The sequence below is a fragment of the Microdochium trichocladiopsis genome, assembly GCF_020744255.1.
Source record: "Microdochium trichocladiopsis strain MPI-CAGE-CH-0230 chromosome Unknown B0I36scaffold_12, whole genome shotgun sequence".
Taxonomy (NCBI): domain Eukaryota; kingdom Fungi; phylum Ascomycota; class Sordariomycetes; order Xylariales; family Microdochiaceae; genus Microdochium; species Microdochium trichocladiopsis.
Window position 1 is genome coordinate 1,790,406 of NW_025763555.1, and position 27,497 is coordinate 1,817,902.

Below are 27,497 nucleotides of genomic sequence, written 5' to 3' on the forward strand. Positions count from 1 at the left end.
GCGTACCGAACGACCTCATTATGAAGGCCATTTGCTGCTTGAAATACAGTACTGTCTAGTTCTGACGTGGACGATTATGAAGCAACACTCTATAGCACGCCACACCCGGCTGGTTCGTGCAAAAACAGCCATTAACTTCGAAAGCCGGACATATCCAGTGGACACTACTATAGATATTCACTTCACGAGTATTCCTATAAACAGGCACAAAATGGCTTTTAATGCTCTGCATTGTGTTTGTCGCGTCATACTTTGCCGTCATCTTGCGAAGGGCATGGCGAACATTGGCCGACGATTCGTGATGGCCACTACAGCAGATGGGGTGACGAAGAAAACAGCCCCAACTGATGCATGTCATACCGTAATCCACTTTTGGAGGGTACTTGATATGGGACATGCTGCACAGTGTGCGCCACAATACGCCACAGTCTTATGGTCCGTGCGGGAACATCAACTAAAGTCTGAAAAGCGGACACAGTTCGCGGTCACTACTGTACACGAGCTTGTGGCAGAGGCAGCATCACCACGAGCGCGAGGCGCCGTACCTGGCTCCAGGTACCTGGGTACAACCTCGGAAGCCGTGAGCACGGCAGGCTGGGCAGCGTTGATGGGCCAGACAGGACTTGGATCGCATGTAAGTGCTGCTGCACCATCGTCCTTGCACCGCCAGATGCCTTCTCACGCAGCGCTCAAGGGCCAATGTCGCAAGTAGATTGTGTGTTGCGATAGCCATCATCGATCCGGTCCCGTTGCTTTGACCACAGTCACAGGCTCTAGTTAGTTCACGCTCTCCCAGGATGACAATACTGAGGTAGCCTTGCCCCTCAAGATTTGGATTGCGCATCCCAGCTCGAAACCTGTATAAGAAGCCGTCGAGGCCCGTTCCTCACGAACAGGATTCCTTCCCTTTCATCACCTCAGAGGATCTTCGCCATCGCACCACGAGTAATCTTGCGTTCTACGTTCAAGAAGTCGCAAACCTCTAGCGAGGCTTCGCTACACCAGCCCACAATGAAGAGCAAGCCATTTCACCAAATCCTACAAGCAATCACGGGGTCTAGAGCCACGCGTCCTCACGGAACTCAACCACAGCGTTCACGAAAGCCCAAACGTTGCCCAAGGGTGTGCAAAACATCTGCCAAGGCCGTAGCCAAGAAATCTGCTCGTCGCACAAACGCTCAGAATAATCAATCAGGACCTTTCAACTGTATCTCATGTGCGTTACCAGCCAAGTTTAGGACAAATTGCGCATACTGTCAGTACCCTTATGAACCTAGTCTGTTCAACCTCAGCAGTCAGCCGCTAATCCTCCGAAGGCTGCTTTCATTGTCCTTCTTGCTTCATCTCCAGTATGGAGGACGAGTATTGCGAGGGGTGTGCAGGAGAGTGGTTCTCTTACTCGGACAAACCTCCTTTTACCGACGCGAACCTCCCAAGGCCTGACGGGAGAAGAATGCAGGACCCATTTCCACTACCATAATAAAACTCATAGCTTAGTCTTAGATGAGCAATGATTAGCGGCGTTCCTTGCTGTGCTGTTAATTGAAGAACCTCAACTGAATCGATCACACAAGAAAGCGTGATGGTACAGTAGTGAGAGACGAAAAGTGGACTGATGTCTGCGCGAGCCAATTCTGAATTCAAGGACAATGGAGTCTACAGTACAGTACAGTACAGTACAGTACCACAAATAGGCGGTTTCTTCTTGACGCTTCGACAAGTACAACATTGCAGATCGCGGTCCTTCCAGCTTATATTGACTCCATATATTAGGGTTAGAACTCCAATACAGATTCTCGCCCTCTCAGCTATTTATGCCCTCGACTGATGTTGGAGGGGTTGCGGTACACAGTCCAGTGATACGTACAAAGCCTGAACTCAAGGTCAGCTTCGCCTTCCTCTTGACCCCTGGTGCTTGTGCAGGGCTAAATAGAGGTCCTGTTTTATCCTTCAAGTAACTCAAGCTTAGTCCCATGCTGCGAGAATTTAGGCGGCTTGATGACGTCGTCGTCCCAAATGCCTGCGTCTCGCATTGCCTGTCGCCAACCAGGCTTCTGCTTTTCTGCTTTGAGATGAGCACGCATCTGCTTTTTGACGAGATTTAATACGCTTTCTGAAGACTTGAAGAGCTCCATGCGCGCGTTCGGGTCCCTTCTGAGCAGCTTCCGGATAAACTTGTACCGCACCGTGTAAGCAATGCTGCCGCCACGTTGTCTATAAGACTCATGCTCGTGCATCATAGCGACGAGATGGCGAACTAACACGCATAGGTTAGCAATCGTGAGACTAGTTCCGACATAAACATACTCAACCAAGTATGCTAGGGACTCACTGCCATAAATGGGTTTGAGCAGAGGCTGCAGAGATTGGCCGAAGGTGAACCCGTCGTCGTGGAAGACCTCTATCGCACATGGTCTGGAGTCACTCCATGACGTCTCATACCAGAGCATTGATCTCTTGAATTCGTCGATGGCGACGGCCTCAAACTGAAGCATTTTCTTCTTCGATATTTGGCGTATATTTGGGTCAAGCTTCTGTAATTCAGTCTGAATTTGCCCCAGTAGAGTAAATGCAGCCGGCGGGCGAAGTTCGTCGTCCTCGAGTTGGGCCTTAACGGCCTCGACGAGTGTTAGCCAAGGCATCACTGCGGGAGAAGAAGGCTGTCCCAGACGCCGGAACCTGCTTCCATCTAAGCGTTCAAGGGTGATTCTCCTGTGATCGATGGTGTTCGAGGTAATTTGTTTAGTAAGCTCGCCCTTCTTGCCCTGAATGATGATTATTTCTCCCTTCCATTCGCAACACTGCAGAAGGATTGCTGGTAGCTGGGGCAGAAGAGAATCAAGCCAGAGAGTGTAGAATTCGGCATCTTCTGCTAGGACAGCATCGAGTTTATGCCCGAGACTTCGCGCGTCCATTTGGGAGTCGAAGAAAAAATGTCTTGAATAATTTGGGGGCTCTGGAATAGTCCTAAGGTGTGATGGGGGGGGGGGGGGGGGAAGCGTTCGGGGAGTTGTCGAGGACCAAGGGTATCCGGAGGAGTGACGAAGAGCTGTATTTGTATGTGCGCTTGCACAACCCTAGCATCTCGTCCGCCCGCCCGCCCTTTGGTGAAGCTCGCCACGTTACCCGACAAACCAGGATCGTTTGGGCCGTCTGGGCTAGCAATCGGACAGGTAACAATGAGGCTTCCCAATGGAGCATGTCCTACTGAGGTTGATAGAGCTGACAAAGACGTACAGGAAATAAACGACCTGTTCGGGTGGATATTGCTCACAATGCTGTTTCCCGACAAATTATCAAGGAGCTCGGGTTTAAGGGGAAAGATAAAAGAGTATAAGACAGTTGGGTTTTCGACAGCGAGATATACATTAGCATTTGAGCAAATGAGCGGTATCACGCAATCAGGACGTATCAAGGACTATCACCCGTGTATAGCAAGCTGCAATAATCTAATAACGCTCAAAATAGACAGGTTGTGCCCAGTCACATATGCTTCCCCCCTTATTAGATACCTCCACGCGTTCTTGACGACGATTACCCCGAGAAGTAACGAGAACAACGGGACTGCCTGGTAGCCAGCTTTGCGTCCATTCCTCATCTCCGAGCTCCTCGAACATTGCCACAGTGTGTCCCGATACTCATTTCCCTCAACTGAGCACGACTCTTGTCCATTTAGAAATCGATATCAGAGCTTTGCTACGAATAGGAATCAGGGAGGCTGCACCTAACTCCAGCTGAACAGCGAGCCTTTCTTCATCATTTCCGAACGCCTTGAAGACACTCAACACGCCCTATGATGAGCCTGCAACGAGCGGACTATATACTACTGAGTGCAGCAGAAGCTGACAGATTGGAGAGTAGTCTCAGCGGCGAGTGGTACAGCTGTGGGAATCAGACGGCTCTTCGTGGACGAGTCTGTGGACTGTGTAGAGTTGTGGATTCCACCTCCCATCCTCGACCTTGAATGCGGCTGGGTATATGTAACATTGGAGTCTCCCGGGTTCGATTGACTCATGGGTGCATGAGACGCTGCAGTGCCTACTAAAGGGTGACCTGTAGTGACAGGTTGACAAATAACGTTCCAGATCGTCGGATCGGGGGAATATATCCAGGTGCTGCAAGTCGTCTGCGCCTGGACATGTTGAACCAGAGTGGCAAGAGTGGAAGCGGCGGGAGCAATAAGTAGCATGCCGATGATTACGTGTGAAGTAGCGCGGGGTACTGGACTGCTCCGATCATTGCCAGTCAGGGACTCAGTGAACAGGTAAGCATGCCCTGTTTTTTATACATTCTCTCCCCCCCTCCCCCCCGCTTCGACAATCTTAGATATCACCAAAGCAATCCATTTCTGGATGATAAAATAAACTTGAAGCTACGTACTGAGACTCAGATGCGACATTCGACGTCCGATCCGGCAGCCGCCTACTATAACATAGCTCGTAGTGGTACAGTGGTGACCGCGAACTGTGTCCGCTTTCCTAGCATTATAAAACAACTCCGCACGGACCAGTAACGGTTTTGCACTGTAAGATGCACTGTACCGACAGTCCATAGCCAGAAGCTCCAAAAGTGGATTGCACCATCTCGTGCTGCTGTTGGCACGAACAGAAGATTATTCGTTCGTCGCACTACTGTACTGTACTGTATCTGCAGTTTTGGCCATGGCGAACTGCCGAATAATCTTCGCCTTGCCCATCCCAGGACGACGGCAGAGTATGACGATGTTACCATAGCGTGGAGAAAAACAAAGACCTCTTCTTATCTGTTTATATGGGACGTTTAACCGCATTATCTATTCTCCATGCACATACACACCCCTTTCATGCTGGGGCCCTCAACCACAACTTCGCATAATGGCTAAACTCCTCTTAAGCGGGGAAGCCGAACCTTTTCAATCAGGAGAAGCGGCATGTGCAGTTAGCGCACTTACTTTGAGCTGCTACGTTGGACATGCACCATACAGCGTCACAAGAGGGTGATGAGTCTGCCTTGCCATGTAATTGTCATATCGAAGCCCCTCCTTACCCCGCACTTTCAGCCTTACGCAAGGGCTAAGACCGCCCATTATCTCCACGGTGATGATGCCGATGCCTAAAGCCCATTTGACCTTTTTGCGTAATATCTGGCCGATCGAGATTTCTTCACCTCAACGACGAACCCTTGATGCCATCGGCAGTGATTTGCAATGCGGCTACTGCAACGAGATAATGCTAACAATTACACCCTTACGGACGATCTGCGCGCTGACGACATCCCCCCCTACGCAATCCTTTCCCATACCTGGGGCGCCGACGAGGTCATTTACGCCGATGTCAAAACGAGCTCAAATGACTGGCAACAGAAAGCCGGCTACGAAAAGATCAAATTCTGCGCCGATCAGGCTAAGCGACATGGCCTGCAGCATTTCTGGGTAGACTCCTGTTGTATTGACAAATCTGATGCCATCGAACTCCAGACTGCTATCAACAGTATGTTCAGGTGGTACCGTGGCGCCAAGCGATGCTACGTGTTCCTGTCCGACGTCTCTTGTCCATCGACATCCGGTCCTCCGACCTCCAGTCAGCAGCCAGGCGTGGCATCGTGGGAGTCGGTCTTCCGAAACAGTCGGTGGTTCACGCGTGGCTGGACACTTCAAGAGCTCATCGCCCCGCAGATTGTTGAGTTCTACTCAAAAGAAGGTGTCTTCTTGGGCGGTAAGGAGTCACTGGAGGCTGTCATACGCAACGTGACAGGTATTCCTGCCCGGGCTTTACGAAATACACCGTTATCCAACTTCACGACCTCCGAGCGAGAGGCATGGGCACGCAACCGGGAAACGAAGTATGAGGAAGACATGGCATACTCTCTTCTTGGGATATTTGGCGTTCACATGCCACTCATCTATGGCGAGGGTCGCGAAAGCGCGCAGAGAAGATTGCGGGAAGAGGTCCAGAAATCTATAAAAGGTAAGGCCGGCTCAGCGGTTCAGCAAAAGAGAATCCATACTAAATGAAACACGAAGGCGCTCACTATAACGACTTTTCGATCACCTTTAGCCTATCGGGCGTCCCCGAGACCCCAAATTTTGTGGCAAGAGATGGGGAAGTAGAGGAGATACGAAGAATGCTACATTCGGACGGAAGCCGTCACGTTGTCGTGCTCTATGGCCTTGGAGGCATCGGCAAGACACAGCTTGCTGCAACTTACATCAAGCGGTATCGAGACGAGTACTCGGCCATCTTCTGGCTCAACATCAAGGACGAAGCGTCCATCCAGCAAAGCTTCGCTAGGATCGCAACGCACATCCTCGAACAGAGTGCCGATGCCGGCAGCCTCAAGGGGCTGAACCTGCAGCAAGACCACGACAAGATTGTTCAGGCTGTGAAGGCGTGGCTCAGCTTGGCCGGCAACACGAGATGGCTCATTGTATATGACAACTACGACAACCCAAAGCTCCCAGGACGGAAAATTGATGCCACGGTCGACATACACCAGTTTCTTCCAATGGCAGATCAAGGCTCAGTAGTGATTACAACACGGGTGTCAGAAATCAACATAGGCCATCACATTCGAATCAAGAAGCTCGAATCCGAACAGGAGAGCCTACAGATACTGTCGAAGACATCAGGCCGAAATGGCTTACAAGATGGTAAGAGTCTCGAGTCATTTCATTTTCGGCTACTAATAGTGTGTTAGATAACGATGCAAAAGACCTTGCACGAAAGCTAGACGGGCTTCCTCTCGCCCTAGCTACGGCCGGAGCATATCTGAAGCGCGTCCCGATCAGCACACGCGACTACCTTCGCCACTACCAAGAATCTTGGGCTAGAGTCACCGGTGCCCTGCATCTCGGATCCTATGCAGATCGTACCTTGAATTCAACATGGCAGCTGTCATATGCGCAGGTACAGGCACAAAACCCACTTGCAGCCCATCTGCTCCGTTGGTGGGCCTACTTCAACAATGAAGACATATGGTTCGATCTTGTACGCACTAGGAGCGAAGACGGTCTTGTGTGGATGGAACAGCTTTCAGAAGAGCTGAACTTCAATGAAGCTATGGGCGTCCTCCACGACTACGGCCTTGTCGAACCCACAGTCATGTTTCAGGAGCCACAGGGGTACAGCATACATAGCTGTCTACATTCTTGGACGATTCATATTTTAAACAAGGAACGGGACGGCTGGTTAAACAAGGTTGCAGTCGAAAGTGTGGCGTCGCAGGTTCCATCAAAGAGAGAAGCTGAGTATTGGCTCCTTCAGAAGCGACTACTACCGCATGCGATCCGGTCTTGTTCAACAGTACAAGAGAGCAACGTTCCTTTGGACTGGGCTTTCCATTCTCTAGGTGATCTGTTCTCCGATCAGGGGAAGCTGGATGAGGCTGAGAAGATGTACTTACGGGCGCTCGATGGGAAAGAGAAGGCACTTGGACCAGATCACACATCAACACTTCAAACAGTCAACAACCTTGGGCTCCTTTACAAAAGTAAGGGGAAGCTGGACGAGGCTGAGAAGATGTACTTACGGGCGCTCGATGGGCGCGAGAAGGCACTTGGACCAGATCACACATCAACACTCGACACAGTCAACAACCTTGGGAACCTTTACAAAAGTAAGGGCAAACTAGGTGAGGCCGAGAAGATGTACTTGCGGGCGCTCGATGGGCGCGAGAAGGCACTTGGACCAGATCACACATCAACACTCGACACAGTCAACAACCTTGGGAACCTTTACAAAAGTAAGGGCAAACTAGGTGAGGCCGAGAAGATGTACTTGCGGGCGCTCGATGGGCGCGAGAAGGCACTTGGACCAGATCACACATCAACACTCGACACAGTCAACAACCTTGGGAACCTTTACAAAAGTAAGGGCAAACTAGGTGAGGCCGAGAAGATGTACTTGCGGGCGCTCGATGGGCGCGAGAAGGCACTTGGACCAGATCACACATCAACACTCGACACAGTCAACAACCTTGGGAACCTTTACAAAAGTAAGGGCAAACTAGGTGAGGCCGAGAAGATGTACTTGCGGGCGCTCGATGGGCGCGAGAAGGCACTTGGACCAGATCACACATCAACACTCGACACAGTCAACAACCTTGGGAACCTTTACAAAAGTAAGGGCAAACTAGGTGAGGCCGAGAAGATGTACTTGCGGGCGCTCGATGGGCGCGAGAAGGCACTTGGACCAGATCACACATCAACACTCGACACAGTCAACAACCTTGGGAACCTTTACAAAAGTAAGGGCAAACTAGGTGAGGCCGAGAAGATGTACTTGCGGGCGCTCGATGGGCGCGAGAAGGCACTTGGACCAGATCACACATCAACACTCGACACAGTCAACAACCTTGGGAACCTTTACAAAAGTAAGGGCAAACTAGGTGAGGCCGAGAAGATGTACTTGCGGGCGCTCGATGGGCGCGAGAAGGCACTTGGACCAGATCACACATCAACACTCGACACAGTCAACAACCTTGGGAACCTTTACAAAAGTAAGGGCAAACTAGGTGAGGCCGAGAAGATGTACTTACGGGCGCTCGATGGGAAAGAGAAGGCACTTGGACCAGATCACACATCAACACTTCAAACAGTCAACAACCTTGGGCTCCTTTACAAAAGTAAGGGGAAGCTGGATGAGGCTGAGAAGATGTACTTACGGGCGCTCGATGGATACGAGCAAGCCGTTGGGATTGAAAATGTTACGACATATCGACCAGCGATTAACACCCTTTCGAACCTGGGATCTTTACGCTCAGAACAAAACCGTATGAGCGAAGCCCGGCAATATTATCAACGTGCTCATGGTGGTCTGGAGAAGGTTCTCGGGCCATCGCATCCGGCTGTCCAATCAGCGCGGGAGACTCTCGAGCTTACGAATGTGGCCCTCGAAGCTGAGACGTTTTCGAAGGATGACCAACATTTGGCTAATCCAACACAACCCAACCTGTCGAAGACCAGACGATGAGATAAGCTGAAGCGGGTTTTTGGGCTCCATGTGAAATAGATAAGTAGCAGGATGCCATACAATGTACCGTATTTGCTCATGATTTCAGTTCAATGTCACTGAAAAAGCCGTTGATGGAATTGCTGCAATGATGATAAACGGACGCAGTCGTCCATAATTAGTCACAATCTTGGGCTCGAGCGGGGGCTTAGTTGATTGCTGGAGAGCTGGGACTAAAGCCACTCTTGCAAAAGGAGCCCACCAGAAGTAAACTTCAATTCTGATAGGTGCTTATTGTGCGGCTTCCTGCACGGTATTTGTCACAGTGTGCCACAGCTAGCTGGTCCGTGCGGAAACAGCAATTCAGTACGAAAAGCGGACACATTTAGGGGTCACTACTGTAGTTGAATAAGTATGGCGTTACCAGCGACCGAAGCACCTCTATATATGATGCGTTTCTCTCTGAGTGCTAGGGGGCACCGCGATTGACTGCTTATACAAGACTGAGCTATGAGTTCTACCATATTATAACGCTGTTCATTTAATTGAGCATTCTTATCGCATGAACCTCCACGTTTGGCCTTGGGATATCGCTATACTAATGAGGGTACTGGCTGTAGAATACCCATGCTCCTCCACACTCGTGGCAATCATCGTCTCCGTCAATTATCTCGGTAAAGCAGGATTGGCAAGAGTAGTGGTCTTTGGTTCATCAGTGACTGAATACCGAGCTTGAATAGAGGGGGTTCAATAGGGGGTACTGACAGCACCCTGTCCTACAGCTGGCTGTCTTCTCCTCGCACCCGATACATAGAGTATCGCTCTCGCGGCTGGCCGAAGTCTCGCTATACGTCCGAGGCCCTGGCTGCTTATTTCGAGTCGTTGTGTGATGAGCAGAGTTCTTGGCTGCGGACTTGTCAGATGTTGTGGCAACCCTTGGGCTTGCTCCCGTGGTTGGCTGGACTCACATGACCGTCGCCTTGAGAACTTGCGTCGCCCTCGCAGGTTTTCATGGTCTGGTCTCTATGCTGTCCCGTAGGTATGCGGGAGGAAGCCATCACTACCTTCACGCATTATCTAGCGGCGCAGCGGAGAACATCTCCCTGAGGTGCTTAATCAAGGCTGGGCCGAGTTCTGACGGATGTGGAAGTTCTTCGTCAGGCTTATCGAACAGCTCCTCTCCACAACCGTAGCAATACTTGTCGTCCTCCTCGAAACAAGGTTCACAAAGCACGCAGCCTTTGGAGAATCAGCAACCACATGCTAAGTTTGAACAGAGTAGGCGTAGTAGGGTACTCACAGGAATCTGGCCGATGCTCGGTTGGCAACCCACATGCGATACATTTCAAGACGCTGTTAGCCGAAGTCTCCTGATTGCCGTCTTGAGAACCTCCGCTGCCCTGACAACCTTCCATGATCTGGTTTATATGCTGTCCCGTCGGTATGTGAGAGGAAATCCGAGGCTCTGGCTGATTATTCCGAGTTGTTGTATGATGAGCAGAGTTCTTGGCTACGGACTTGTCAGATGTTGTGCAAGCCCCTCGGCGTTGTTGGGGTCTTCGTGGACACTGAGACTGAGTTTCGTGGTGATGCGTGACTCTCGAATGCGTAATTCCTTGCTGGATTTGGTGGACTGGCTTGCTCTTCATTGTGGGCTGGTGCAGCGAAGCCGTGTTGTCGACGTACACGCCACTGTCGTCGCTTATGAGCACAGGATTCCGCCGGCTTCCTGGGGCGACCGTGTTATCGACGTCGTCATCACTGTCGTCGACTAGCACGGGGTTCCACTCGCTCCCATGATCATGGCCATACTCGTCACGGCCATTCTCGATCATTCGTTGAGGTCTGCATCCAGTCTCCACGCTGCCTTGGGCTGCCGTGCCGCAACCGTGGAAAGGACTGCCACATGGTATGGTTTCGGATGTCGACAGTTGTGAGAAAGACGCAGCTTCCGAACTGCACGGACTCGTTGTATCGCTGGCGTCAGGAGGTGTTGCAGATGTCCTTTCTTCTCGATCTCCCATAAATAGAATGGTTCCTTGTGGCGACTGAAATCGTGCTGTTACCCGTGGGAGATCAATTGGCGACCCGAGATTGAGATCCCGGATAGTATTGTAGGACTTCTCGACGTCGTTGAAGGCTGTATGGAGTGACTGCCAGCCAGGATTGTGAGTTTGTGGGTTGAGTCCAGCTTGCTCTTTTGCGGGGCAGAAGGAAATGGCCGAGTCTATGGTTTCCTCCGCTCCTGATAGTTCCATGCGGCAGCTGCCTGTAGCAGCCTCAATTACAGCTTGGAGGGCCCTCGCACACCGTAGAACGTCCTGCCCTGAACCAAAAAGCACGGCTTGGGTTGTAGTTGTGGACATCACAGCCTCCGTAAAACGATTGCCGATGTTGACCAACATAGCGAATGAAGGACTGGATGTGTTGTTCGATGGAATGCCTGGTCGCTGGAGAGAAATGAAGAGGAAGATGTTGTCGAGAAAGAAAGGCTTTCCCAGAGAGCGGGCGAGTATTCTTATATAGACACTGGACGAGCAAGCCCGGGTGATCTTGGCTTCGCCACGGACTTCGACAGCATCCTCTACGTACGCACCCTGGGATGAGCGTGCGACGCAGCTATCTCAACAAGGGCCACCAATCTTCGTGATTGCATGCGCTAATAAAGAGACATTGCTTACACCGGTTCCGGAGAAGGTCCCCAGCTCGTGATTACCGTCACCGGGAGCAACGCATCCACTCAGAGATATGTAGTAACCTGCACCCAGTGGGGGTTTTGAAGCTGCGAAGCAGGACACCGCACCCGGTTCTTGGTGGCGTCCTAAGCCAAGAGGACCATAACCGTAGAATGGCGACATCTAGCAAGTGAGGTCAGCCCCGTGACGGCCTGTAATAGCCAGAGCAGGCAGCAACTTTGCACACCCCGCGCACGCCGAATACGACTCTCATCCTGTAATCTCGCGCTCGTGACTGGAAGAGAAGACCTATGATCACTCCCATAGCCAATGGTGATGGGCTCCGGGGTTATCAGGTGCAATTCCGGAGGAGATCCGTAGTTCGTCGGTGGCGACCCTACAGGCCGTGCTCTCGGCCTAAGCCAGTGTCAATGTCCGGGCCAACCCGCCAGCCTCGGATGTTTGATGACCCAGAGCCCATTACCATTCAGGCGCCCATGGACACAGCCACCTCATCACCCAGTTATGACAGATTGAACGTACAAGTTACTACACGGGCTAGAGACGGAAGCATGTTGGGATAATATAGTATTTCTTCTATTAGGGTCCGCGGAAGGTAGCCTTCGCTGTTCAGACTAGGGGTGTTGGGGGCGGCATCAAGACGACGTTGTAAACTTACAGACTCTGCGTGATATCTATAGCCATGCGCCACAGACTACTCGCTGTGCACGGAGTGAGGAGTTTTGCTGGGCAGTGTGGCCTTGACGGAGTAAGTGATAGCCTCGGCCATGCTCGGCTTCTCAGTCGCAAAGAAGCCGTCTACCTGCTGCCACTCGTGCGCCTCCCGGCAAACCGAGACGGCAAGGGCGGACCACGCGATCTTACTCTCCGCTAGCGCACAACCTTCTTATACCAGACAGGATAGCCCCTTGATCCATATTGCGTCCCTAGTCCTGCCAGCTCCCTAACGAACTCCAAATGCGTCTTGGTGTAGCAGAGGGTGCCGGTACACATGGTCGGCGCCTAGCCTGAATGTCGCTAACAGGGGCGACGAGGCGGGGCACCCAGAAGGGGGCGGTACGTCTGGCATTTCGCGTCGGCGAAGAGGAGCTGCATGCGACTGCTCAGCAAGTTGACATTATATCTCGTCTCGAGGACAAACCTTGTCGTGCGGTATATGTCCATCATGAAAAGCCGGCCACTTTCTCTTCCCGGGTTAAACAGCCCACAACTGAGAAAGTCGGATAGTCCGTCACCCCTCACGCCGATGGTGATTACATTTCTGTTGACCGGTTCTCCATCTTCTATCTCGTCGTCTGCCGACTCGCCGAAGCTGTGCAGGACGTAGCGAAAGATAATGCGGCGCAGCTCAAGTGGCAGGCAGCTAAGAGATTCCATCACTGGCTTGGTCTTGACCGTCGGTCCGTCGATTTGGAGGCAGGTGATTTGAGGGCGCCCATAGCAACGATGTGAACCGTTTCGTCGTGGATGAGCGTTCAACGGAAAGTCAGGCAGATAAGGGGAGATGAAGAAGAAATGTTGTCGAAAAAGAAAAGCTGCTTTTCCCGAGGCAGCAGGTGAAGGCTCTATATATACAATGGACGAGCAAGCCTGGGGTGATGTTGGCTAACCACGTACTTCGATCAGGTTGTAATATTACAGTCTGCTATATAATACATATAATAGTCCTGGCTACAGGGCATCGCTCATAGCCGTAATCTCAATGTAAACCTCTCATTCTTTCACCCCGCTATCTCCTGCTCTTTAGTCTTTTCTCTCTGAACTGGGGATTGTTAGCAATTTGTTGGGAGATAGCATTGTTTGCCCTTTCTGCAGCCGCGCGAAGAGGTAGTTTCTTTACTATAAGTCTTTGTCAGCTCGGCCAACATCCATCTGGATGGTGATCCTGATTATGTAGGGGAGTGAATGGTACTGACTGTCGGCGACCTCAGACGAGCTGATTCCTGCGGCAGTCGTTTTGGAAACATCGCCATCGCCGTCATCGGTTAATACAACATCCCACCAGATACCGCGGTCATAGCCATTCTCGGCTCCTTTATCGCAAAAGCCGAAAGGGTCGCCACATGATTCGCGTCCGTTGACGCCATTGTAACAAGAATCGGGCTCGGATGTAGACACTTGTGAGAAAAGCGTCGCTTCTGAACTGCACAGGCTCGCTATATTGTCGGCGTCAGGAGATCCGGCAAAGGTACTTTCTTCCCAACCTCCTACTGGAGAGAGGATTCCTTGGGACGACTGAAACAGTGCTGTTTCCTGAGGGAAATCGAGTGGCGGTCCGAGTTCGACATACTGACTAGGCGTCCTGGGAAACCTCTCGATGGAGTCCGAAGTGCCCAAGGAGGGGATGCCGATGTCATCGACAGTTGCCTGGGGTGGCCACCAAGGATTGTATTGCTCGTGAGCAAAGTAGAACGACACGGGCAAGTCCATAGCCCCCTCCGCGTTTAATGGCAGGTTGCAGGGGCTGCACTCAACAGGCCCGAGTGCAAATTGGAGGGCCATGAAACAGTGGGAAACGTCCTCCTTTGGACTACAGAGTATGACCGGCTGGAGCGGCTGGGTCGTCGTGGACATCATACCCTCCGGAAAATGATTGCCGATATTGAGCGACATAGCGAATGAAGCTTGGAGGCTGTCATACATCTGAGCAGAGCTCATTGCCGGAGCTGCTGGCTCGCCTTCGAAGCAAAGCTCAGGAAACGGTGCCATGGGTATCAGGTCCGCTGCAGAAGGGCCCTGGGGGGGAGAATTGGGGAGAGAGAATTTTGAAGAGTGTTGAAGTCGAATGCCTTCCACTCGTTGGTCTGCATCCCACCTTCCTGGAGGGCGAGGTAATAAGCTCGTGGGTCGCCGGTCTTGGGGTCCATTGTGTGACTGACTAGGTGCGTTTGATGGAAAGTCAGGTAGATAGAGAGAGATGAAGAGGAAGATGTGGTCGAGATAGAAAAGACTTTCCGAGGCAGCAGGTGAGGGCTCTTATATAGACAATGAACAAGCACGCCTGGGGTGATTGTTGGTCCAGCCACGTCCTTCCACCAGATCCTTTGTGCACGAAGTCTGGAGTGAGGGTGCGACGCCACCTTCTCGGAAACCCCAGCCAAAGCCTGGACCAACTTCTTCAACCCAATGACCTTGAAGATTCGCGTATGGCCTCGCTCCAGTCAGAGTCCAATACGTCCGTGTTCTATGCCTCCAAGACTTCCAAGAACACAGTGTTCTGAAATCTTGAAGCTCGGCCTGATCTCAGACGACACCTTGGCCTGAGCCCCTTGGCCTGAGCCCCTTGGCGAGACTTTCCTCATGTTTGTTCATGTGATGTATCATGGAGTCGTACGCCATACTGAAGGTGGAAGATCGTCATCGATGGCATGTGAGCCTTGGTATGTTCGAACCAGGCACCCGAACGGTGTGCATCCCTACGTCCTCCTCCAAGGATAGCTGGCTGTGGTGGGCTCGTGACCGCTAAGAGCTGGTAGATGTCGGACCTCCATTTTGCCACACGTGTGATACTGCCGGTGTGAGCTCTTCGTAAATACATCCAAGCATCGTCACCACCCTTTCTGGCCCTAAGATCCACCACATCTCATAGGGCTATCGTCTGCGTGAATCAAGTGTCGGGCTTTTAGGTGGGCTATGAGTGAAGCTCGCTAGAGTTCTACGTGCCTAGACGGCGAGAAGAAGCTGAGCTGCCGGGTGCTCACAGGCCGTTAGGGCGGTGTTCACCACATGATGCATTGCATCCAGACAACACGATCTAAATGAAAAGCATAAGTTGGCTTCTGTGATCATCAACTACCTACCGAGGGAGCCTACAAGCCGTTGCTCACGTTGCCATACAGCTCTGACCCCACAGTGCCTCACACCTTGCGCTCTTGACAATGTTCTCCGTGGAGCCGATGTATCCCTCGAACTCAGACTCGTCGTTCGACTTCCCCTTGCCATCTCCCTCCTTAACCGGGCTCACATAGCCATGTCGTTCACTCGGCTGGTAATGATTGAAGACTTGCGGCGACACGACGACGCAGTTCAGCTTCCCATCGCGGCAGTATTCGTGTAGAGACACGTCAAATGCCTCGCCATTTGCAGCTGTAGCGAGGTTAAGCAAGTTGTGCGCGCCCCTCCGTGACACTGCATATGCGAAACTGCATATTGTCATGCGAGACTCTTGCACGGCTCGCTGCCCCGGGGGAACCTCGTTAATAACAAAGTCTCGTGCCCATCCATGATATTGCTGATTCGTAGGCCTCGTTGGGTCGACATAGTGTACGGGTCTTCTGTGGTTCTTGTCATGACCATTCAGATTGTGGCCCAATGAGCCGCAGTGTCCAACCCATAGCACGTCCCAGCCCGTGCCATAAGGTGTGCTATCGTCTAGATCGCTCACCAGCTGGTGCCCAGTCTTGTCGTAGCTGCGGCCAAAGGCACGAACGTTGTCTGAAACGAGCCTCATCTGGTCTTTAATGCGCAGATCCCAGTCTACATCGTCCTCGAGAATCAGCGCCGTTTCAAGGTCCGAAGATATGAAGTGCCGCAATATATCAAGATGTGCTAGCCACGCTGCCGCCGATCCGGGCTCCGGGCGTGTTGTCTTGCCGGCTGGACCCATCTTGCGAAAGGTCTCGATTGATAGTTTTGTGACTGGTGGTTGCGGAGGAATGGTGAAGTCGAGGCCTGTAAGCTGCGCAGCGGCGGCGAGACCACGCGTTCTCCAACTAGGTGCCTTTGCAAGGACGAGCATCTTCTCGAACTGCTGAAGTATATGCTTGGTCAGCCGTCGTCATGATGGTTGTACGGTGTCTGGGGCGGATAGTCAGGTCTCACTCCTAGCGTTCTGTTCCCAGCCTGCTCGCGCGGAGTCCTGTCGCTATCTTGTCGTAGCCCATCGTCTGAGCTCTGTACGAAGTTCGGAGTAGTGGAATGATTCTGCATCAGTATCCATACGCTGGCTGTTAATGCAAATGCTCCTGTGACGAGGAGACCGGCAAGCAGCCGCCGTGAGCGACGGGCAACCAGGGTTCTGGCAATTTGCACGTGATCATACATGTTGTTGCTAGCCACTAAAGCTTTGATACGATATGTCGAATGCAGCGTAAAGCCAGGCAGCTTGCAGCTTGTGTGGCTTGTCGATAAACTGGTTGGCTTAAAGGAGTGAGGTTTCGTAGACGCATTCCAAGCCTCGCGATATCTTCAAGGAATCACAGCCCTGGCACCCAAACTTAGCTACTAGTGGCAGCGGGTCTTTGTCGCCGCTGTAACAAGCATCGAGCTGAACCCCAAGAATTCTCATTGTCCTATGTTGACTCTGACACGGATCGGAATCTGGATGCAGTTAAGCGGCTGGAGCCCTAATTGCCGGATCGTGGGACAGGTCGAGGGCAGTCTCGCCGTGGAGATGTCAATACACGTCTCTGACCCAATCATGGCGTGCAGAGACAGTGCTACAGCATCGTGTCGAAAAGCTCTGATTGGCCTTCAGCGGCTGCCTGGGTAATTCTTCCTCTTAGGGAGTGCGAGCCACATCAGTGGATACGCCACAATTGGCGCATCCATTTTTGACATGTACACTACGAGGCACACTTTGTATGATCCAAGTCAGGTCAGTGCTGTTCTCATGAGACCTCCGTTTTTTGTTTCGAAGTGGCCTATGAATAATCAGATGGGCAGGGTACAGTCTAATTCGAAATCGGTGTCCGGCTTTCGTTGAGCCTAAGTCTCTGGGCGCACGAGCCACGTGGGGCACGTAAGTGGACACATGCAATTGTTGAGGTGGGGGGCATCTTGGACAGCCGTTTTCCGCGCGCCAAATGGTCTTTGAAACGCAGGTAATGGCCGATGTGGGGCCTAAGTCTTCGAAGCTACGCAACAAGGCGGGTCTTCGTCTTTCTGAGGTCATGCAACTACTGACGGTCTACTGGCTGGTGACAGTCGTCCAGATCAAAACTGGAGTGCAAGTCGTTTGCTTGCCTGTGGGTATATTCTAGTAGCATCTACAGCGAGCGCATTGTCGCTGGGCACCGTGGGCGATCGCGATAAACCAGGTCAGAGAGATTCAATAGCAATTGAGGCGCCAGAACTTTGATGTCGTGGCTTCGGTTGCGGTTGTGGAAAGATGAGGCCAATCAGCTGGAAGAACATCATCGCTGATCATTCGCAAAATTGAGAAGAAACATGAAAGGCGCGACTATCTGGCCACAAGAGAGTGAGACGGATCTAAACACCGGATCCCCAGTTCGAAGCAACTCATACAAATACAAAACCTCCCGCCGCAGCAAAACCTGCAGGAAAATCCGGTCTCGCTCGACATCGTTAGTGTGCAGGCATCGCACCACGCTTGGTCTCTATCGAATAGAATCCTGTCCTTGCTTTGAAGAGCACCGGAGGCACCTTCGGCCTGGTAAGGTAGAAGTCGGAGAACGTCGGGGTTGCCAGTCCTATGTGCCCACCATACTAAATCGCAGCCCGAGACGTCTACACTACTTGCTGCGCCTTTTCTAGTTGATGACAATAGAGAAACGACATGCGAATGGCCGTTCCTTACAGCCGCATGAAATGCTGTTGAGCCGCACCAGTCTATAGCATTGCAATCAGTAGCACGATTGCTAAGTAGAGTGCGGACGACTCCTAGGTGTCCAAACCTAGAGGAAAAAAAGAGAGAAGTACGGCCCAATGGATCTGTATGATTGGCATGTGCTCCATCCTCTAAGAGAAGGCTGACAATCTCGACGTGGCCATTATATGAGGCAGCCTGTAGAGCGCTGCCGTAGTGGCCATCCTTCGCGTTGACGTCCGCCCCCTGCTCTAGGAGCAGCTTGACAATGTCGTTGTGGCCTTCAGCCGAGGCAGCCTGTAAAGCAGCCGAGGCAGCCTGTAAAGCGTTGCCGTAGTAGCCGCCCTGCGCGTTGACGTCCGCCCTCTTCTCTAGAAGAAGCCTGACAGTCTCGACGTGGCCTTTATATGATGCAGCCTGTAAAGCGTTGCCGTAGGGGCCGCCCTGCGCGTTGACGTCCGCCCTCTTCTCTAGGAGAAGCCTGACAATCTCGACGTGGCCTCCATACGAGGCAGCCTGTAAAGCGTTGCCGTAGGGGCCGCCCTGCGCGTTGACGTCCGCCCCCTTCTCTAGGAGAAGCCTGACAACGTCGTTGTGGCCTGCAGCCGAGGCAGCCTGTAAAGCGTTGCCGTAGGGGCCGCCCTGCGCGTTGACGTCCGCCCCCTTCTCTAGGAGAAGCCTGACAACGTCGTTGTGGCCTGCAGCCGAGGCAGCCTGTAAAGCGTTGCCGTAGGGGCCGCCCTGCGCGTTGACGTCCGCCCTCTTCTCTAGGAGCAGCTTGATAATGTTGTCGTGGCCTCCACCTGAGGCAGCGTGCAGAGCGTTGCCGCAGGAGCCACCCTGCGCGTTGACGTCCGCCCCCTTCTCTAGAAGAAGCCTGGCAATCTCGGCGTAGCCTCCATACGAGGCAGCCTGTAGAGCGTTGCCGTAGAAGCCACCCTGCGCGTTGACGTCCGCCCCCTGCTCTAGGAGCAGCTTGACAATGTCGTTGTGGCCTTCAGCCGAGGCAGCCTGTAAAGCAGCCGAGGCAGCCTGTAAAGCGTTGCCGTAGGGGCCGCCCTGCGCGTTAACGTCCGCCCTCTTCTCTAGGAGAAGCCTGACAATCTCGACGTGGCCTCCATACGAGGCAGCCTGTAAAGCGTTGCCGTAGAAGCCACCCTGCGCGTTGACGTCCGCCCCCTGCTCTAGGAGCAGCTTGACAATGTCGTTGTGGCCTTCAGCCGAGGCAGCCTGTAAAGCAGCCGAGGCAGCCTGTAAAGCGTTGCCGTAGGGGCCGCCCTGCGCGTTAACGTCCGCCCTCTTCTCTAGGAGAAGCCTGACAATCTCGACGTGGCCTCCATACGAGGCAGCCTGTAAAGCGTTGCCGTAGAAGCCACCCTGCGCGTTGACGTCCGCCCCCTTCTCTAGGAGCAGCTTGATAATGTTGTCGTGGCCTCCACCTGAGGCAGCGTGCAGAGCGTTGCCGTAGTAGCCACCCTGCGCGTTGACGTCCGCCCCCTTCTCTAGGAGCAGCTTGACAATCTCGACGTGGCCTCCATACGAGGCAGCCTGTAAAGCGTTGCCGCAGGAGCCACCCTGCGCGTTGACGTCCGCCCCCTTCTCTAGAAGAAGCCTGGCAATCTCGGCGTAGCCTCCATACGAGGCAGCCTGTAGAGCGTTGCCGTAGAAGCCACCCTGCGCGTTGACGTCCGCCCCCTGCTCTAGGAGCAGCTTGACAATGTCGTTGTGGCCTTCAGCCGAGGCAGCCTGTAAAGCAGCCGAGGCAGCCTGTAAAGCAGCCGAGGCAGCCTGTAAAGCGTTGCCGTAGGAGCCGCCCTGCGCGTTAACGTCCGCACCCTTCTCTAGGAGAAGCCTGACAGTCTCGACGTGGCCTTGATATGATGCAGCCTGTAAAGCGTTGCCGTGGTAGCCGCCCTGAGCGTTGCCGTGGTAGCCGCCCTGCGCGTTGACGTCCGCCCCCTGCTCTAGGAGCAGCTTGACAATGTCGTTGTGGCCTTCAGCCGAGGCAGCCTGTAAAGCGTTGCCGTGGTAGCCGCCCTGCGCGTTGACGTCCGCCCTCTTCTCTAGGAGAAGCCTGACAGTCTCGACGTGGCCTTGATATGATGCAGCCTGTAAAGCGTTGCCGTAGAAGCCACCCTGCGCGTTGACGTCCGCCCCCTTCTCTAGAAGAAGCCTGACAGTCTCGACGCGGCCTTGATATGATGCAGCCTGTAGAGCGTTGCCGTATTCGCTGCCCTGCGCGTTGACGTCCGCCCCCTGCTCTAGGAGCAGCTTGACAATCTCGACGTGGCCATTATATGAGGCAGCCTGTAAAGCGTTGCCGTGGGAGCCACCCTGCGCGTTGACATCCGCCCCCTTCTCTAGAAGAAGCCTGGCAATCTCGGCGTAGCCTCTAAACGAGGCAGCCTGCAGAGCGTTGCCGTATTCGCCGCCCTGCGCGTTGACGTCCGCCCCCTCCTCCAAGAGCGACGCCGCAGTTCCGGATAGACCCTCAAAGCAAGCGTAGTACAATCGCGATCCCTTTGGAGGTCCAGGATCAGCTTTCCAATAATACTCATCCGGCTGGTCTAGCCGGTACCATCTCTGAAAGGTCGCCTCTCCTTGAAGAAATCTTACGCTCGCTTCCAATACGCCCCCAGCGGTTCCGGCAGAAGCAGCAAACCGAGTCCACACCAGTGCTGCGAAGCGCGCCATCGGAAACTGCTGCCTGATCTCGGCGTCGCTGCCTTCGATGTCAGTGAGGTATGCTAGGCAGGTCATTGCAATAGAGATGCTGGCACTCGGCAGCTTGATCTGCTGAATACCTTCAAGGTACTCCTTGACCGAAAAGTGAGAGAGATGAAGCTCGTCGACTTGAGCGTGAACGATGACCACCAAACCTGGGCAGTATCTCAACACGTCAGTCTCGCGGAACAATCGACTCCTGGCGTCGAAGCGGGCGGTCTCCCCTTCGGTCTGTGTTGCTAGTACTTCCACAGCCTCCGCCAGCCGAAGTGGCCGCGCGGAGTGCACCAAGAATTGTAGAAGACGGAGTCCGTCGTCTTTAAGCTCTGTCGGTACGATTTCAAGCATTCGCCGATATGTCTCGTTAAGGTCGCGCGGCAGGCTTTCAAGCGCTCGCTCCACCGCCGTCTCATGAAGACACTGCGCAAGGCTTTCCAACTGACAGAAAGCCCATCGGAACCTGTATCATGTCAATATGTCAGGCCCAACCCGGATGAAATCGGCAGCTTACATGCCATCGGCCCCATCCCCAACTTTGCTTTGGATCCGCTCGAGGAGGCCCTGCGACAGATGCTTGCTTCGGAAGTCGCGGCGTTGCACAAGCTGTGCTGCGACGTAGGATCGAATATCCCCGTCCACCGCGTGCTTGTCTAATTTCAAGCAACTCCCCTCCCCCATCAGCTCGGGCATGCTGCATTGGAAGTCCGCTTCAGGCCGACTGGTGCAGATCAGCTGAACGTGCCTCAATTCCGGTCTAGAAGCAATGTCCTTGATCCCGGAGACGAGTTCGCCCCTCGTGGTTGATTCGTCCAGGGCGTCTAGGATGATGACCACCCTTTCGTGGCTCGCGAGCATCTTGCATACGATATGCAGTAGCGTCTCAGTAGTCGGCTGGTTGCCGCCGTCGTGATGCGTCCCGTGCAACGTGTCTAAATGCATTACAGCCGTAGCCGTGGTCCGGTACAACTGGAAGGCAAGTGACCGCAGCATCCCGTCCACAGTCTGCTTCGAGGTGTCGCTGAAGTCAAAGAAGAAGCTGAGAACCAGTCGGTCCTGACGCTCCTCGAGGTGGTCTAGCACTGTCGTGCTGAGAACGGTCTTGCCGCATCCTGCGAGCCCGTGGAGCCATACATGCTGACACGACCCCGCCTTCCACGACTGAAATACCGGGTGCCTCAAGAGCCACGCTCCGGTGCCCTCATGTCGGAGCTTCCTCGCATGGTTGGCGTTCGTGGACGGGTCGGAAGGGCGTAACCATCTTTCGATTTTGTCGCTGTGAAGGCCGGTCTTGATCGAACTAGTAATATGTTGCGTATCTGTTACAGTTTTCTGTACTTCATCGATTTTTTGATCGACTAGCCATCATGGACGTCGGTTCAACCATCAGCTTCACCCGGCTAACATTTCCTACAATACAATAAATAACTGACCTGAGTGTAGCACCTCCAATGCCTTCTTAGTCTCCTGTACCTCGACGGCCGGCACATACGCGAGAAGCTCCTTAGCGTACGCGGCCGCAGTTGCTGAGGCGTACCGCTGCCACCGATCATTCTTATGAGAATCGGCATAGTCACAGATGCCTCGGATCACAAGACAAGGGAAGTGGTCCATCAGGCCAGCCGCTTCCATCTCGAAGCATAGGCAGTGTCCGCCAACGTCGTCGACAATTCGGTCGCGCTCTGCCGCATCTTTGACGAGAGTGTTGCCGGATGCGATGATGCCGTAATGGATGTCAGGGTTAGTTGTGTCGCGAGCGTCTCGTTGGACTTCGCTATCTGCGCTGCAGTGACGACAGTCCAGCCCGATGACGTGGTCGTAGGACGCCTGGAACAGGCGGTCGTTTTCGAAGCCTTGATGAGCGAAGCCGGGGCTTTTCTTAGTCTTCCTGCCCATCTTGGGGTTCTTCTCCAGCATCTCTTGTACATAGCAGGGAACCTTGGAGTCCCTACGCTCGTGATCTGCCTGGATCTTGGCTAGCGCGTTGAGCAACACTGTCGGCGGCGGTCTGAGGAAGCCCTTGCGCTCGCGCTTACCGCCAGCCTTTGTTTTGATCAAGTCGTACTGGCACACCCCGCCCGTCGTCCCATCTGGCTGGCTCACCACAACGTCGCCTAGTCGGATATCTTGATCCTCATCCGGGCGAGCGATGCCGCCGCCTATGCCGACCATGAGGCCAATGCGGATGGACGGCACGGAGGCAAGGAGGCGCGACGCAGTCGTCGCCGCTGATGTGATGCCATATACCCCGGCTGCAAGGGAGGCGATAACAATGTTGTGCTCTCCCAGTCGACCCCAGGTGTAAACGTTCGTATCGCTTTGATGTCTAACAAAGCCGGTTGGAGGCGCGTGGTCCTCGTCGAGCATAGCCTCCGCGGCGGCCCTTTCGATTGGTAGGGCAGCGATCCAACCGATTGTGTACGAGTCAGGGCTATCGAGGGCCCGAAGGGCTGACATCGTAAGGGCGCCTCTGGACGGCGATAATGGCGTTCAGGGGTAGCGAAAGCGGTATTATCGGTTTTGGACAAGACAGAGTCAGCGACGGATATAGGCCTTCGTCGCCCATTGAAGAGTGCGGCCATAGGAGGCCTCATGGGGAGAAAAAGCAAAAATTGTTAGGCACAAAACCAGGCCCCAGTGGCGTTCAGCTATCTCCCATCGTCGCGGCGCCTGCGCTTCGTGGTCGTACATGATTGGCGTGGGCTGTTGCCTGAGATGGTTCGATCAGGCTGTCGCTGCAAAGGCTTGATGGCCGAGATCCCGGCGCTTATGTGTACCATGATACGGCCGATTGGCTCTGTCAACGTGCTTACAAAACCGAGCGGGTAGCTATCCTACTTGTTATGTATAGAATAGTCGTGGATATCGGAAATTAAACATGGAGGGAATTGGGCGATTCATCGAGACTTTACGAGCATAGATAGCTGGACCTTGGTGAGGCCCCATGAGTGATGTGTGCTCCCAAGGATGCGGGGTCGTGGGACCCTCCTTGCAATGAATCCAAGCAGGCATTGAGTGACGGCATGCCCGGATGCTCCATCAGGCTCACATTGCACACCACGAAGTAAACAACAGCTGGCCAGGACACCGTGTTGATGTGCAAATGCGCAGGCAAAATACATATTATCGTGGTTTGTCCCTGCGTTGAGCATGATGGAGGAATTCTCAGTTCTGGGATTAAGGCGAAGGGTGGGACTTGAGCGTGCGACGTCTCGCCTAAACACAGGACCGGCGTGGTGGAACAAAAAGCCGTACGATTGTGAGCATGCGGGTCCTTCTAAGGGTTCCTCTTCAGACATATCCTGTATATGCAATAAGTGAAGATTGGGACCATCCGACATGCAGCCTGAAATGGCTGTTCCAAGCTGCCCCACCTACCGTTGGCATCGCCAAGACAAGGCGGACCGTGCGCAGAGAGAGTTGCGTCACACGAAAGTGGACACCGATTTCGAATTCGACTGTATTCGGATGACACATAACTAACTTGCAACGATCAGGCCCCAGCCAACAGTCTTGTGCTTGTTGGGTCTCCTTTTGGTCCAGGCTCTACATCTAGTTCTGGTCCCAACCACGGCTGCAACAGGGTTCAGTCAAAGGTGTCAACCCATGTGGGGGCATCTGCGGCTTACCCGCATGCGAAAGACAAGACGTCGCCCTCCATCAATAGATGCGGTAAGATTTCAAACTCACGGAGGCCATGCCTACATAATACAAGAGGCAGCTAGTCAGATTCACTGTCAAATTGCACGACGTGAAGTTGAGCGGGGGCGTGTGACGACTGTCAACAAAGCGTCCACTGTTTGTGGTAAGTGCAGCAAACAACGTCGTAGGATCGGGCTAGGGCAGACATGCGCACCAAGAAAGGGGTTGTGAATGATGACTCAGCCGTCATGAAGCTGTGCCCGTGCAAGATGAGCTGTACAGTGCGCAAAGACACTACACAGCGCAAATCTCGCACCAAACCCTTCTGCGTTTAAGCTCCCTCTTGCCCAGCTTGTGCCCCATTCCTGCGGTCTTCTGCGATTGTCCTAGGGCCGTAGGAACTGACTGGGCTGCGACATTGGGAAGCAGGTGTTATGGACTGGTGAGACAACGTCATTGGGATAAACCGGAAGTACCGGTGCGGGTGCTTCCTCGAGGACGCACCCACAATCGGTCAAATCCCAGCAAGATCTGCCGTCTACCGTTGTCCACTCGCGCCATTAGAAGCGCCCACAACAGCGATTCGGTGTCCGAGACTTTCATCAAGCCGTAGCTTGTCACTTCGGTCGAGCGGATGCATGGCGCGGAAGACGTCTGACAACGACTCAGCAACGATTGATAGCCTCAGGAAGACAGTTTCTTGGCTATCGAGCTTTCAAGGACATACAGTGGGCCGACCTTCGTCATGCATTGATGTAGGCAGCCAGACTTTAGTGTCGCTTCTCCTTGGATGGTAAGTGCTCTTGGAATCAGGGTTTACGTCGGGGCGTAGAGAGTGTTCAGAAACACGCCCTGCGAACACGTGTGAAGGGTCAAATTCCCTTCAATCAAATCTCGCCCCGCGGCATGGTTCTCTGACGCGGTTAGCAATGATGGGCGACCGCTCGGCCAGGTATATAAGACAGACTGAACTCCTCGGCATTACACCTCACAGACTGGCCATCTTCACCGTCTTCTACCTTCAAACCATACACATCCGGCAAGCACCATGTCGTACTGCGATCCAATTATCAATGACGGTTCGCGCGACGATCCAATTGTCATTCACGACTCGAGCGATACGGAGCCAGACGACGGCTGGATCAGTCAACGTGACTATTCAGCTCGAACCATCCGTGCCGGTTCTGATTTCACGAGATGGTCCTCTCGCACTGCATCGGCAACCACAACAGACAGTCTGCGGGAAACCTCGACGTGTCGCACAAGTCTCTCGGCTTCTGCCAGTCCTCCTTCGTCACCCCCCATACGATTCATATCGCACCGGATCTCCAGTAGCCCAGAGCCCGCAAGCGAGCCTCATGAGACCTCACGTCCATTCGAGCGTGCTAACGAGCGGTCCCCAATGCTAGACCATCTAATGGATGCGTCGAAGAACACCTCGGCGACTCTCGGTGGTGCCGGTACGAGCCATTTCACGATAGACGTCATGTACATTGACGATGAGTGCAACTTGAGCGACACGGAGGGGTGGGTAGCGCACCAGAGGTCACAAGAGTTCGAAGAGGCTAGTCAGTGCGATGGGTTGGATGTGGTTTCTAGCAGCCGCGACGCTTTGCCGTGCTTGAGCGTGGCCGCAGATCCACCAAGATGTATGAATGTCCCAGTCACTTCTGAGAGCAACTTACTGACAAAGAAGAAATTACAGTCCTCACCGATCTTGCGTACTGCCTGTATTTGCTGCAGGTAGAGCAGCATCGCTCAGGCATGCTGATGATGAAATCCTGCTCGACGGGGTCGACGATAGAAGACTGTGCGCCAGAGCCCTGTCTTCAGAGACTTATAACAACCGGAACGCAGCCTACCACAACTTCACAGTTCACAGTCTATGCTGAGTCGCCTGCTCAGGCAGATACAGTCTGCGATTCAGGCAGATCAGTAGCGCTGGGCACCGCCGATAAGGTGCCAGGTAGTCAAGTTGGTCCAAGTCTGTCAGGGGCTCGGCGGAATCCCGTACGCTGCACAAGGACAATAACTACAGTCGCGAGTGGGCCAAAGTCCCTTCGAGCTTCGAGAGGATGCAAGATCCAACCTAGCGAAGCCGTATTGAGAAGGGAGATAGATGGGAAGCGACAACCCAATCAGAAGACGACGATGACGACTCGACGACGCGCCAAGATCCAAGCTAGGCTCGAAGCTCGTAAGAAGTATCCATTCGAGAGGCTGCTGGAGAAGTGGGGAAACAAGTTTCTAGTTAAGTGGGAGAATGGCGAGATAACATGGGAGCCTGAAGCGAACTTTGACCCTGAAGACGTTAAAGCCTTCGAGAAACAGTACCGTGGTTTTGGTCCTGGAGTAAAGTCCATCCTCGGATCAAGGGAACAAGACGGAAGAAAACAATTGCTTCTCGCATGGTGCCAACGACCGTTATCAGAAGCGCATTGGGTTGATGAGAGCGAGGTTTTACTGTCTTGCCTTAGAAAGCACCGTCTGTACTAGCATGAGACTTCGGATCGTTAATAGAGCTGCTGTGTTAAATGAATAGAAGCAAATTACCCTTAAAGTCCTCCTTTCTGTATTTCGCCCTAGTCTCACTAGTGCTAAGGTCCTCTAAGTTTACTAGGATCTCTCGAGGCTCGTGAAGTGCATGAGCACGTAGCCACTTGTCTGAAGCCTGGTGGATGAGCTAGCTATCGAGAGGAGAGATGAAGACTCAATGCTCGTTCTCATATGGCAGAGATGGGTCAATCCCGGGCAGGGATGCTTGGTTGAGTGCGATGGCAGGGCCTTTCCCAATTCCTTGGAGTAAAGTGCTCAAGGAGGACTTGAAATACCGTTTACTCCTCAAAGATTATTAGTGGTTCACTCACCAGCTCTTCTTCTTACAACGCCTCTTGTCGACACAACACAATGCGATTCATCGACGTTGTCACGCCGCGCCCCGAAAAGTAACTTGGAGCACAAAGA

General features: G+C 53.3%; 8 protein-coding genes across 8 annotated transcripts; 4 read left to right on the forward strand and 4 right to left on the reverse strand.

The window, feature by feature from the left end:
• Positions 1–870: 870 nt before the first annotated feature.
• B0I36DRAFT_47576 (uncharacterized protein) lies at positions 871–1,523 on the forward strand. Its single transcript, XM_046162931.1, has 2 exons — positions 871–1,255; positions 1,317–1,523. Exons 1-2 carry the CDS (start codon positions 1,012–1,014, stop codon positions 1,478–1,480), a joined length of 408 nt encoding a protein of 135 aa, XP_046006177.1. The 5' UTR covers positions 871–1,011; the 3' UTR covers positions 1,481–1,523.
• Positions 1,524–1,943: 420 nt separating this feature from the next.
• On the reverse strand, positions 1,944–2,642 carry B0I36DRAFT_369052 (uncharacterized protein; the record flags this gene model as incomplete). Its single annotated transcript, XM_046159708.1, has 2 exons — positions 1,944–2,257; positions 2,333–2,642. 2 exons carry the CDS (start codon positions 2,640–2,642, stop codon positions 1,944–1,946), a joined length of 624 nt encoding a protein of 207 aa, XP_046006178.1.
• A 2,482-nt stretch (positions 2,643–5,124) lies between these two features.
• Positions 5,125–8,948, forward strand: B0I36DRAFT_436187 (uncharacterized protein; the record flags this gene model as incomplete). Its single annotated transcript, XM_046162805.1, has 5 exons — positions 5,125–5,945; positions 6,002–6,628; positions 6,676–7,099; positions 7,595–8,475; positions 8,701–8,948. Exons 1-5 carry the CDS (start codon positions 5,186–5,188, stop codon positions 8,946–8,948), a joined length of 2,940 nt encoding a protein of 979 aa, XP_046006179.1. The 5' UTR covers positions 5,125–5,185.
• A 1,202-nt stretch (positions 8,949–10,150) lies between these two features.
• B0I36DRAFT_436188 (uncharacterized protein) lies at positions 10,151–11,785 on the reverse strand (the record flags this gene model as incomplete). The annotated part of the gene is made up of 2 exons (XM_046162806.1): positions 10,151–11,524; positions 11,609–11,785. The coding sequence occupies 2 exons, from the start codon at positions 11,783–11,785 to the stop codon at positions 10,151–10,153; spliced, it is 1,551 nt and encodes a 516-aa protein (XP_046006180.1).
• Positions 11,786–13,462: 1,677 nt separating this feature from the next.
• B0I36DRAFT_355327 (uncharacterized protein) lies at positions 13,463–14,332 on the reverse strand (the record flags this gene model as incomplete). The annotated part of the gene is made up of 1 exon (XM_046157429.1): positions 13,463–14,332. The coding sequence occupies one exon, from the start codon at positions 14,330–14,332 to the stop codon at positions 13,463–13,465; it is 870 nt and encodes a 289-aa protein (XP_046006181.1).
• A 1,066-nt stretch (positions 14,333–15,398) lies between these two features.
• On the reverse strand, positions 15,399–23,527 carry B0I36DRAFT_389075 (ankyrin repeat-containing domain protein). Its single transcript, XM_046161292.1, has 5 exons — positions 22,325–23,527; positions 21,406–22,249; positions 20,787–21,354; positions 18,339–20,690; positions 15,399–16,370 (listed from the first exon to the last, which is right to left on the reverse strand). Exons 1-5 carry the CDS (start codon positions 23,346–23,348, stop codon positions 15,447–15,449), a joined length of 5,712 nt encoding a protein of 1,903 aa, XP_046006182.1. The 5' UTR covers positions 23,349–23,527; the 3' UTR covers positions 15,399–15,446.
• Positions 23,528–24,903: 1,376 nt separating this feature from the next.
• B0I36DRAFT_338099 (uncharacterized protein) lies at positions 24,904–25,985 on the forward strand. The gene is made up of 2 exons (XM_046155724.1): positions 24,904–25,326; positions 25,486–25,985. The coding sequence occupies exons 1-2, from the start codon at positions 25,172–25,174 to the stop codon at positions 25,940–25,942; spliced, it is 612 nt and encodes a 203-aa protein (XP_046006183.1). The 5' UTR covers positions 24,904–25,171; the 3' UTR covers positions 25,943–25,985.
• A 4-nt stretch (positions 25,986–25,989) lies between these two features.
• B0I36DRAFT_338101 (uncharacterized protein) lies at positions 25,990–27,093 on the forward strand. Its single transcript, XM_046155726.1, has 2 exons — positions 25,990–26,182; positions 26,239–27,093. The coding sequence occupies exons 1-2, from the start codon at positions 26,020–26,022 to the stop codon at positions 27,027–27,029; spliced, it is 954 nt and encodes a 317-aa protein (XP_046006184.1). The 5' UTR covers positions 25,990–26,019; the 3' UTR covers positions 27,030–27,093.
• The last annotated feature ends 404 nt before the right edge of the window (positions 27,094–27,497 follow it).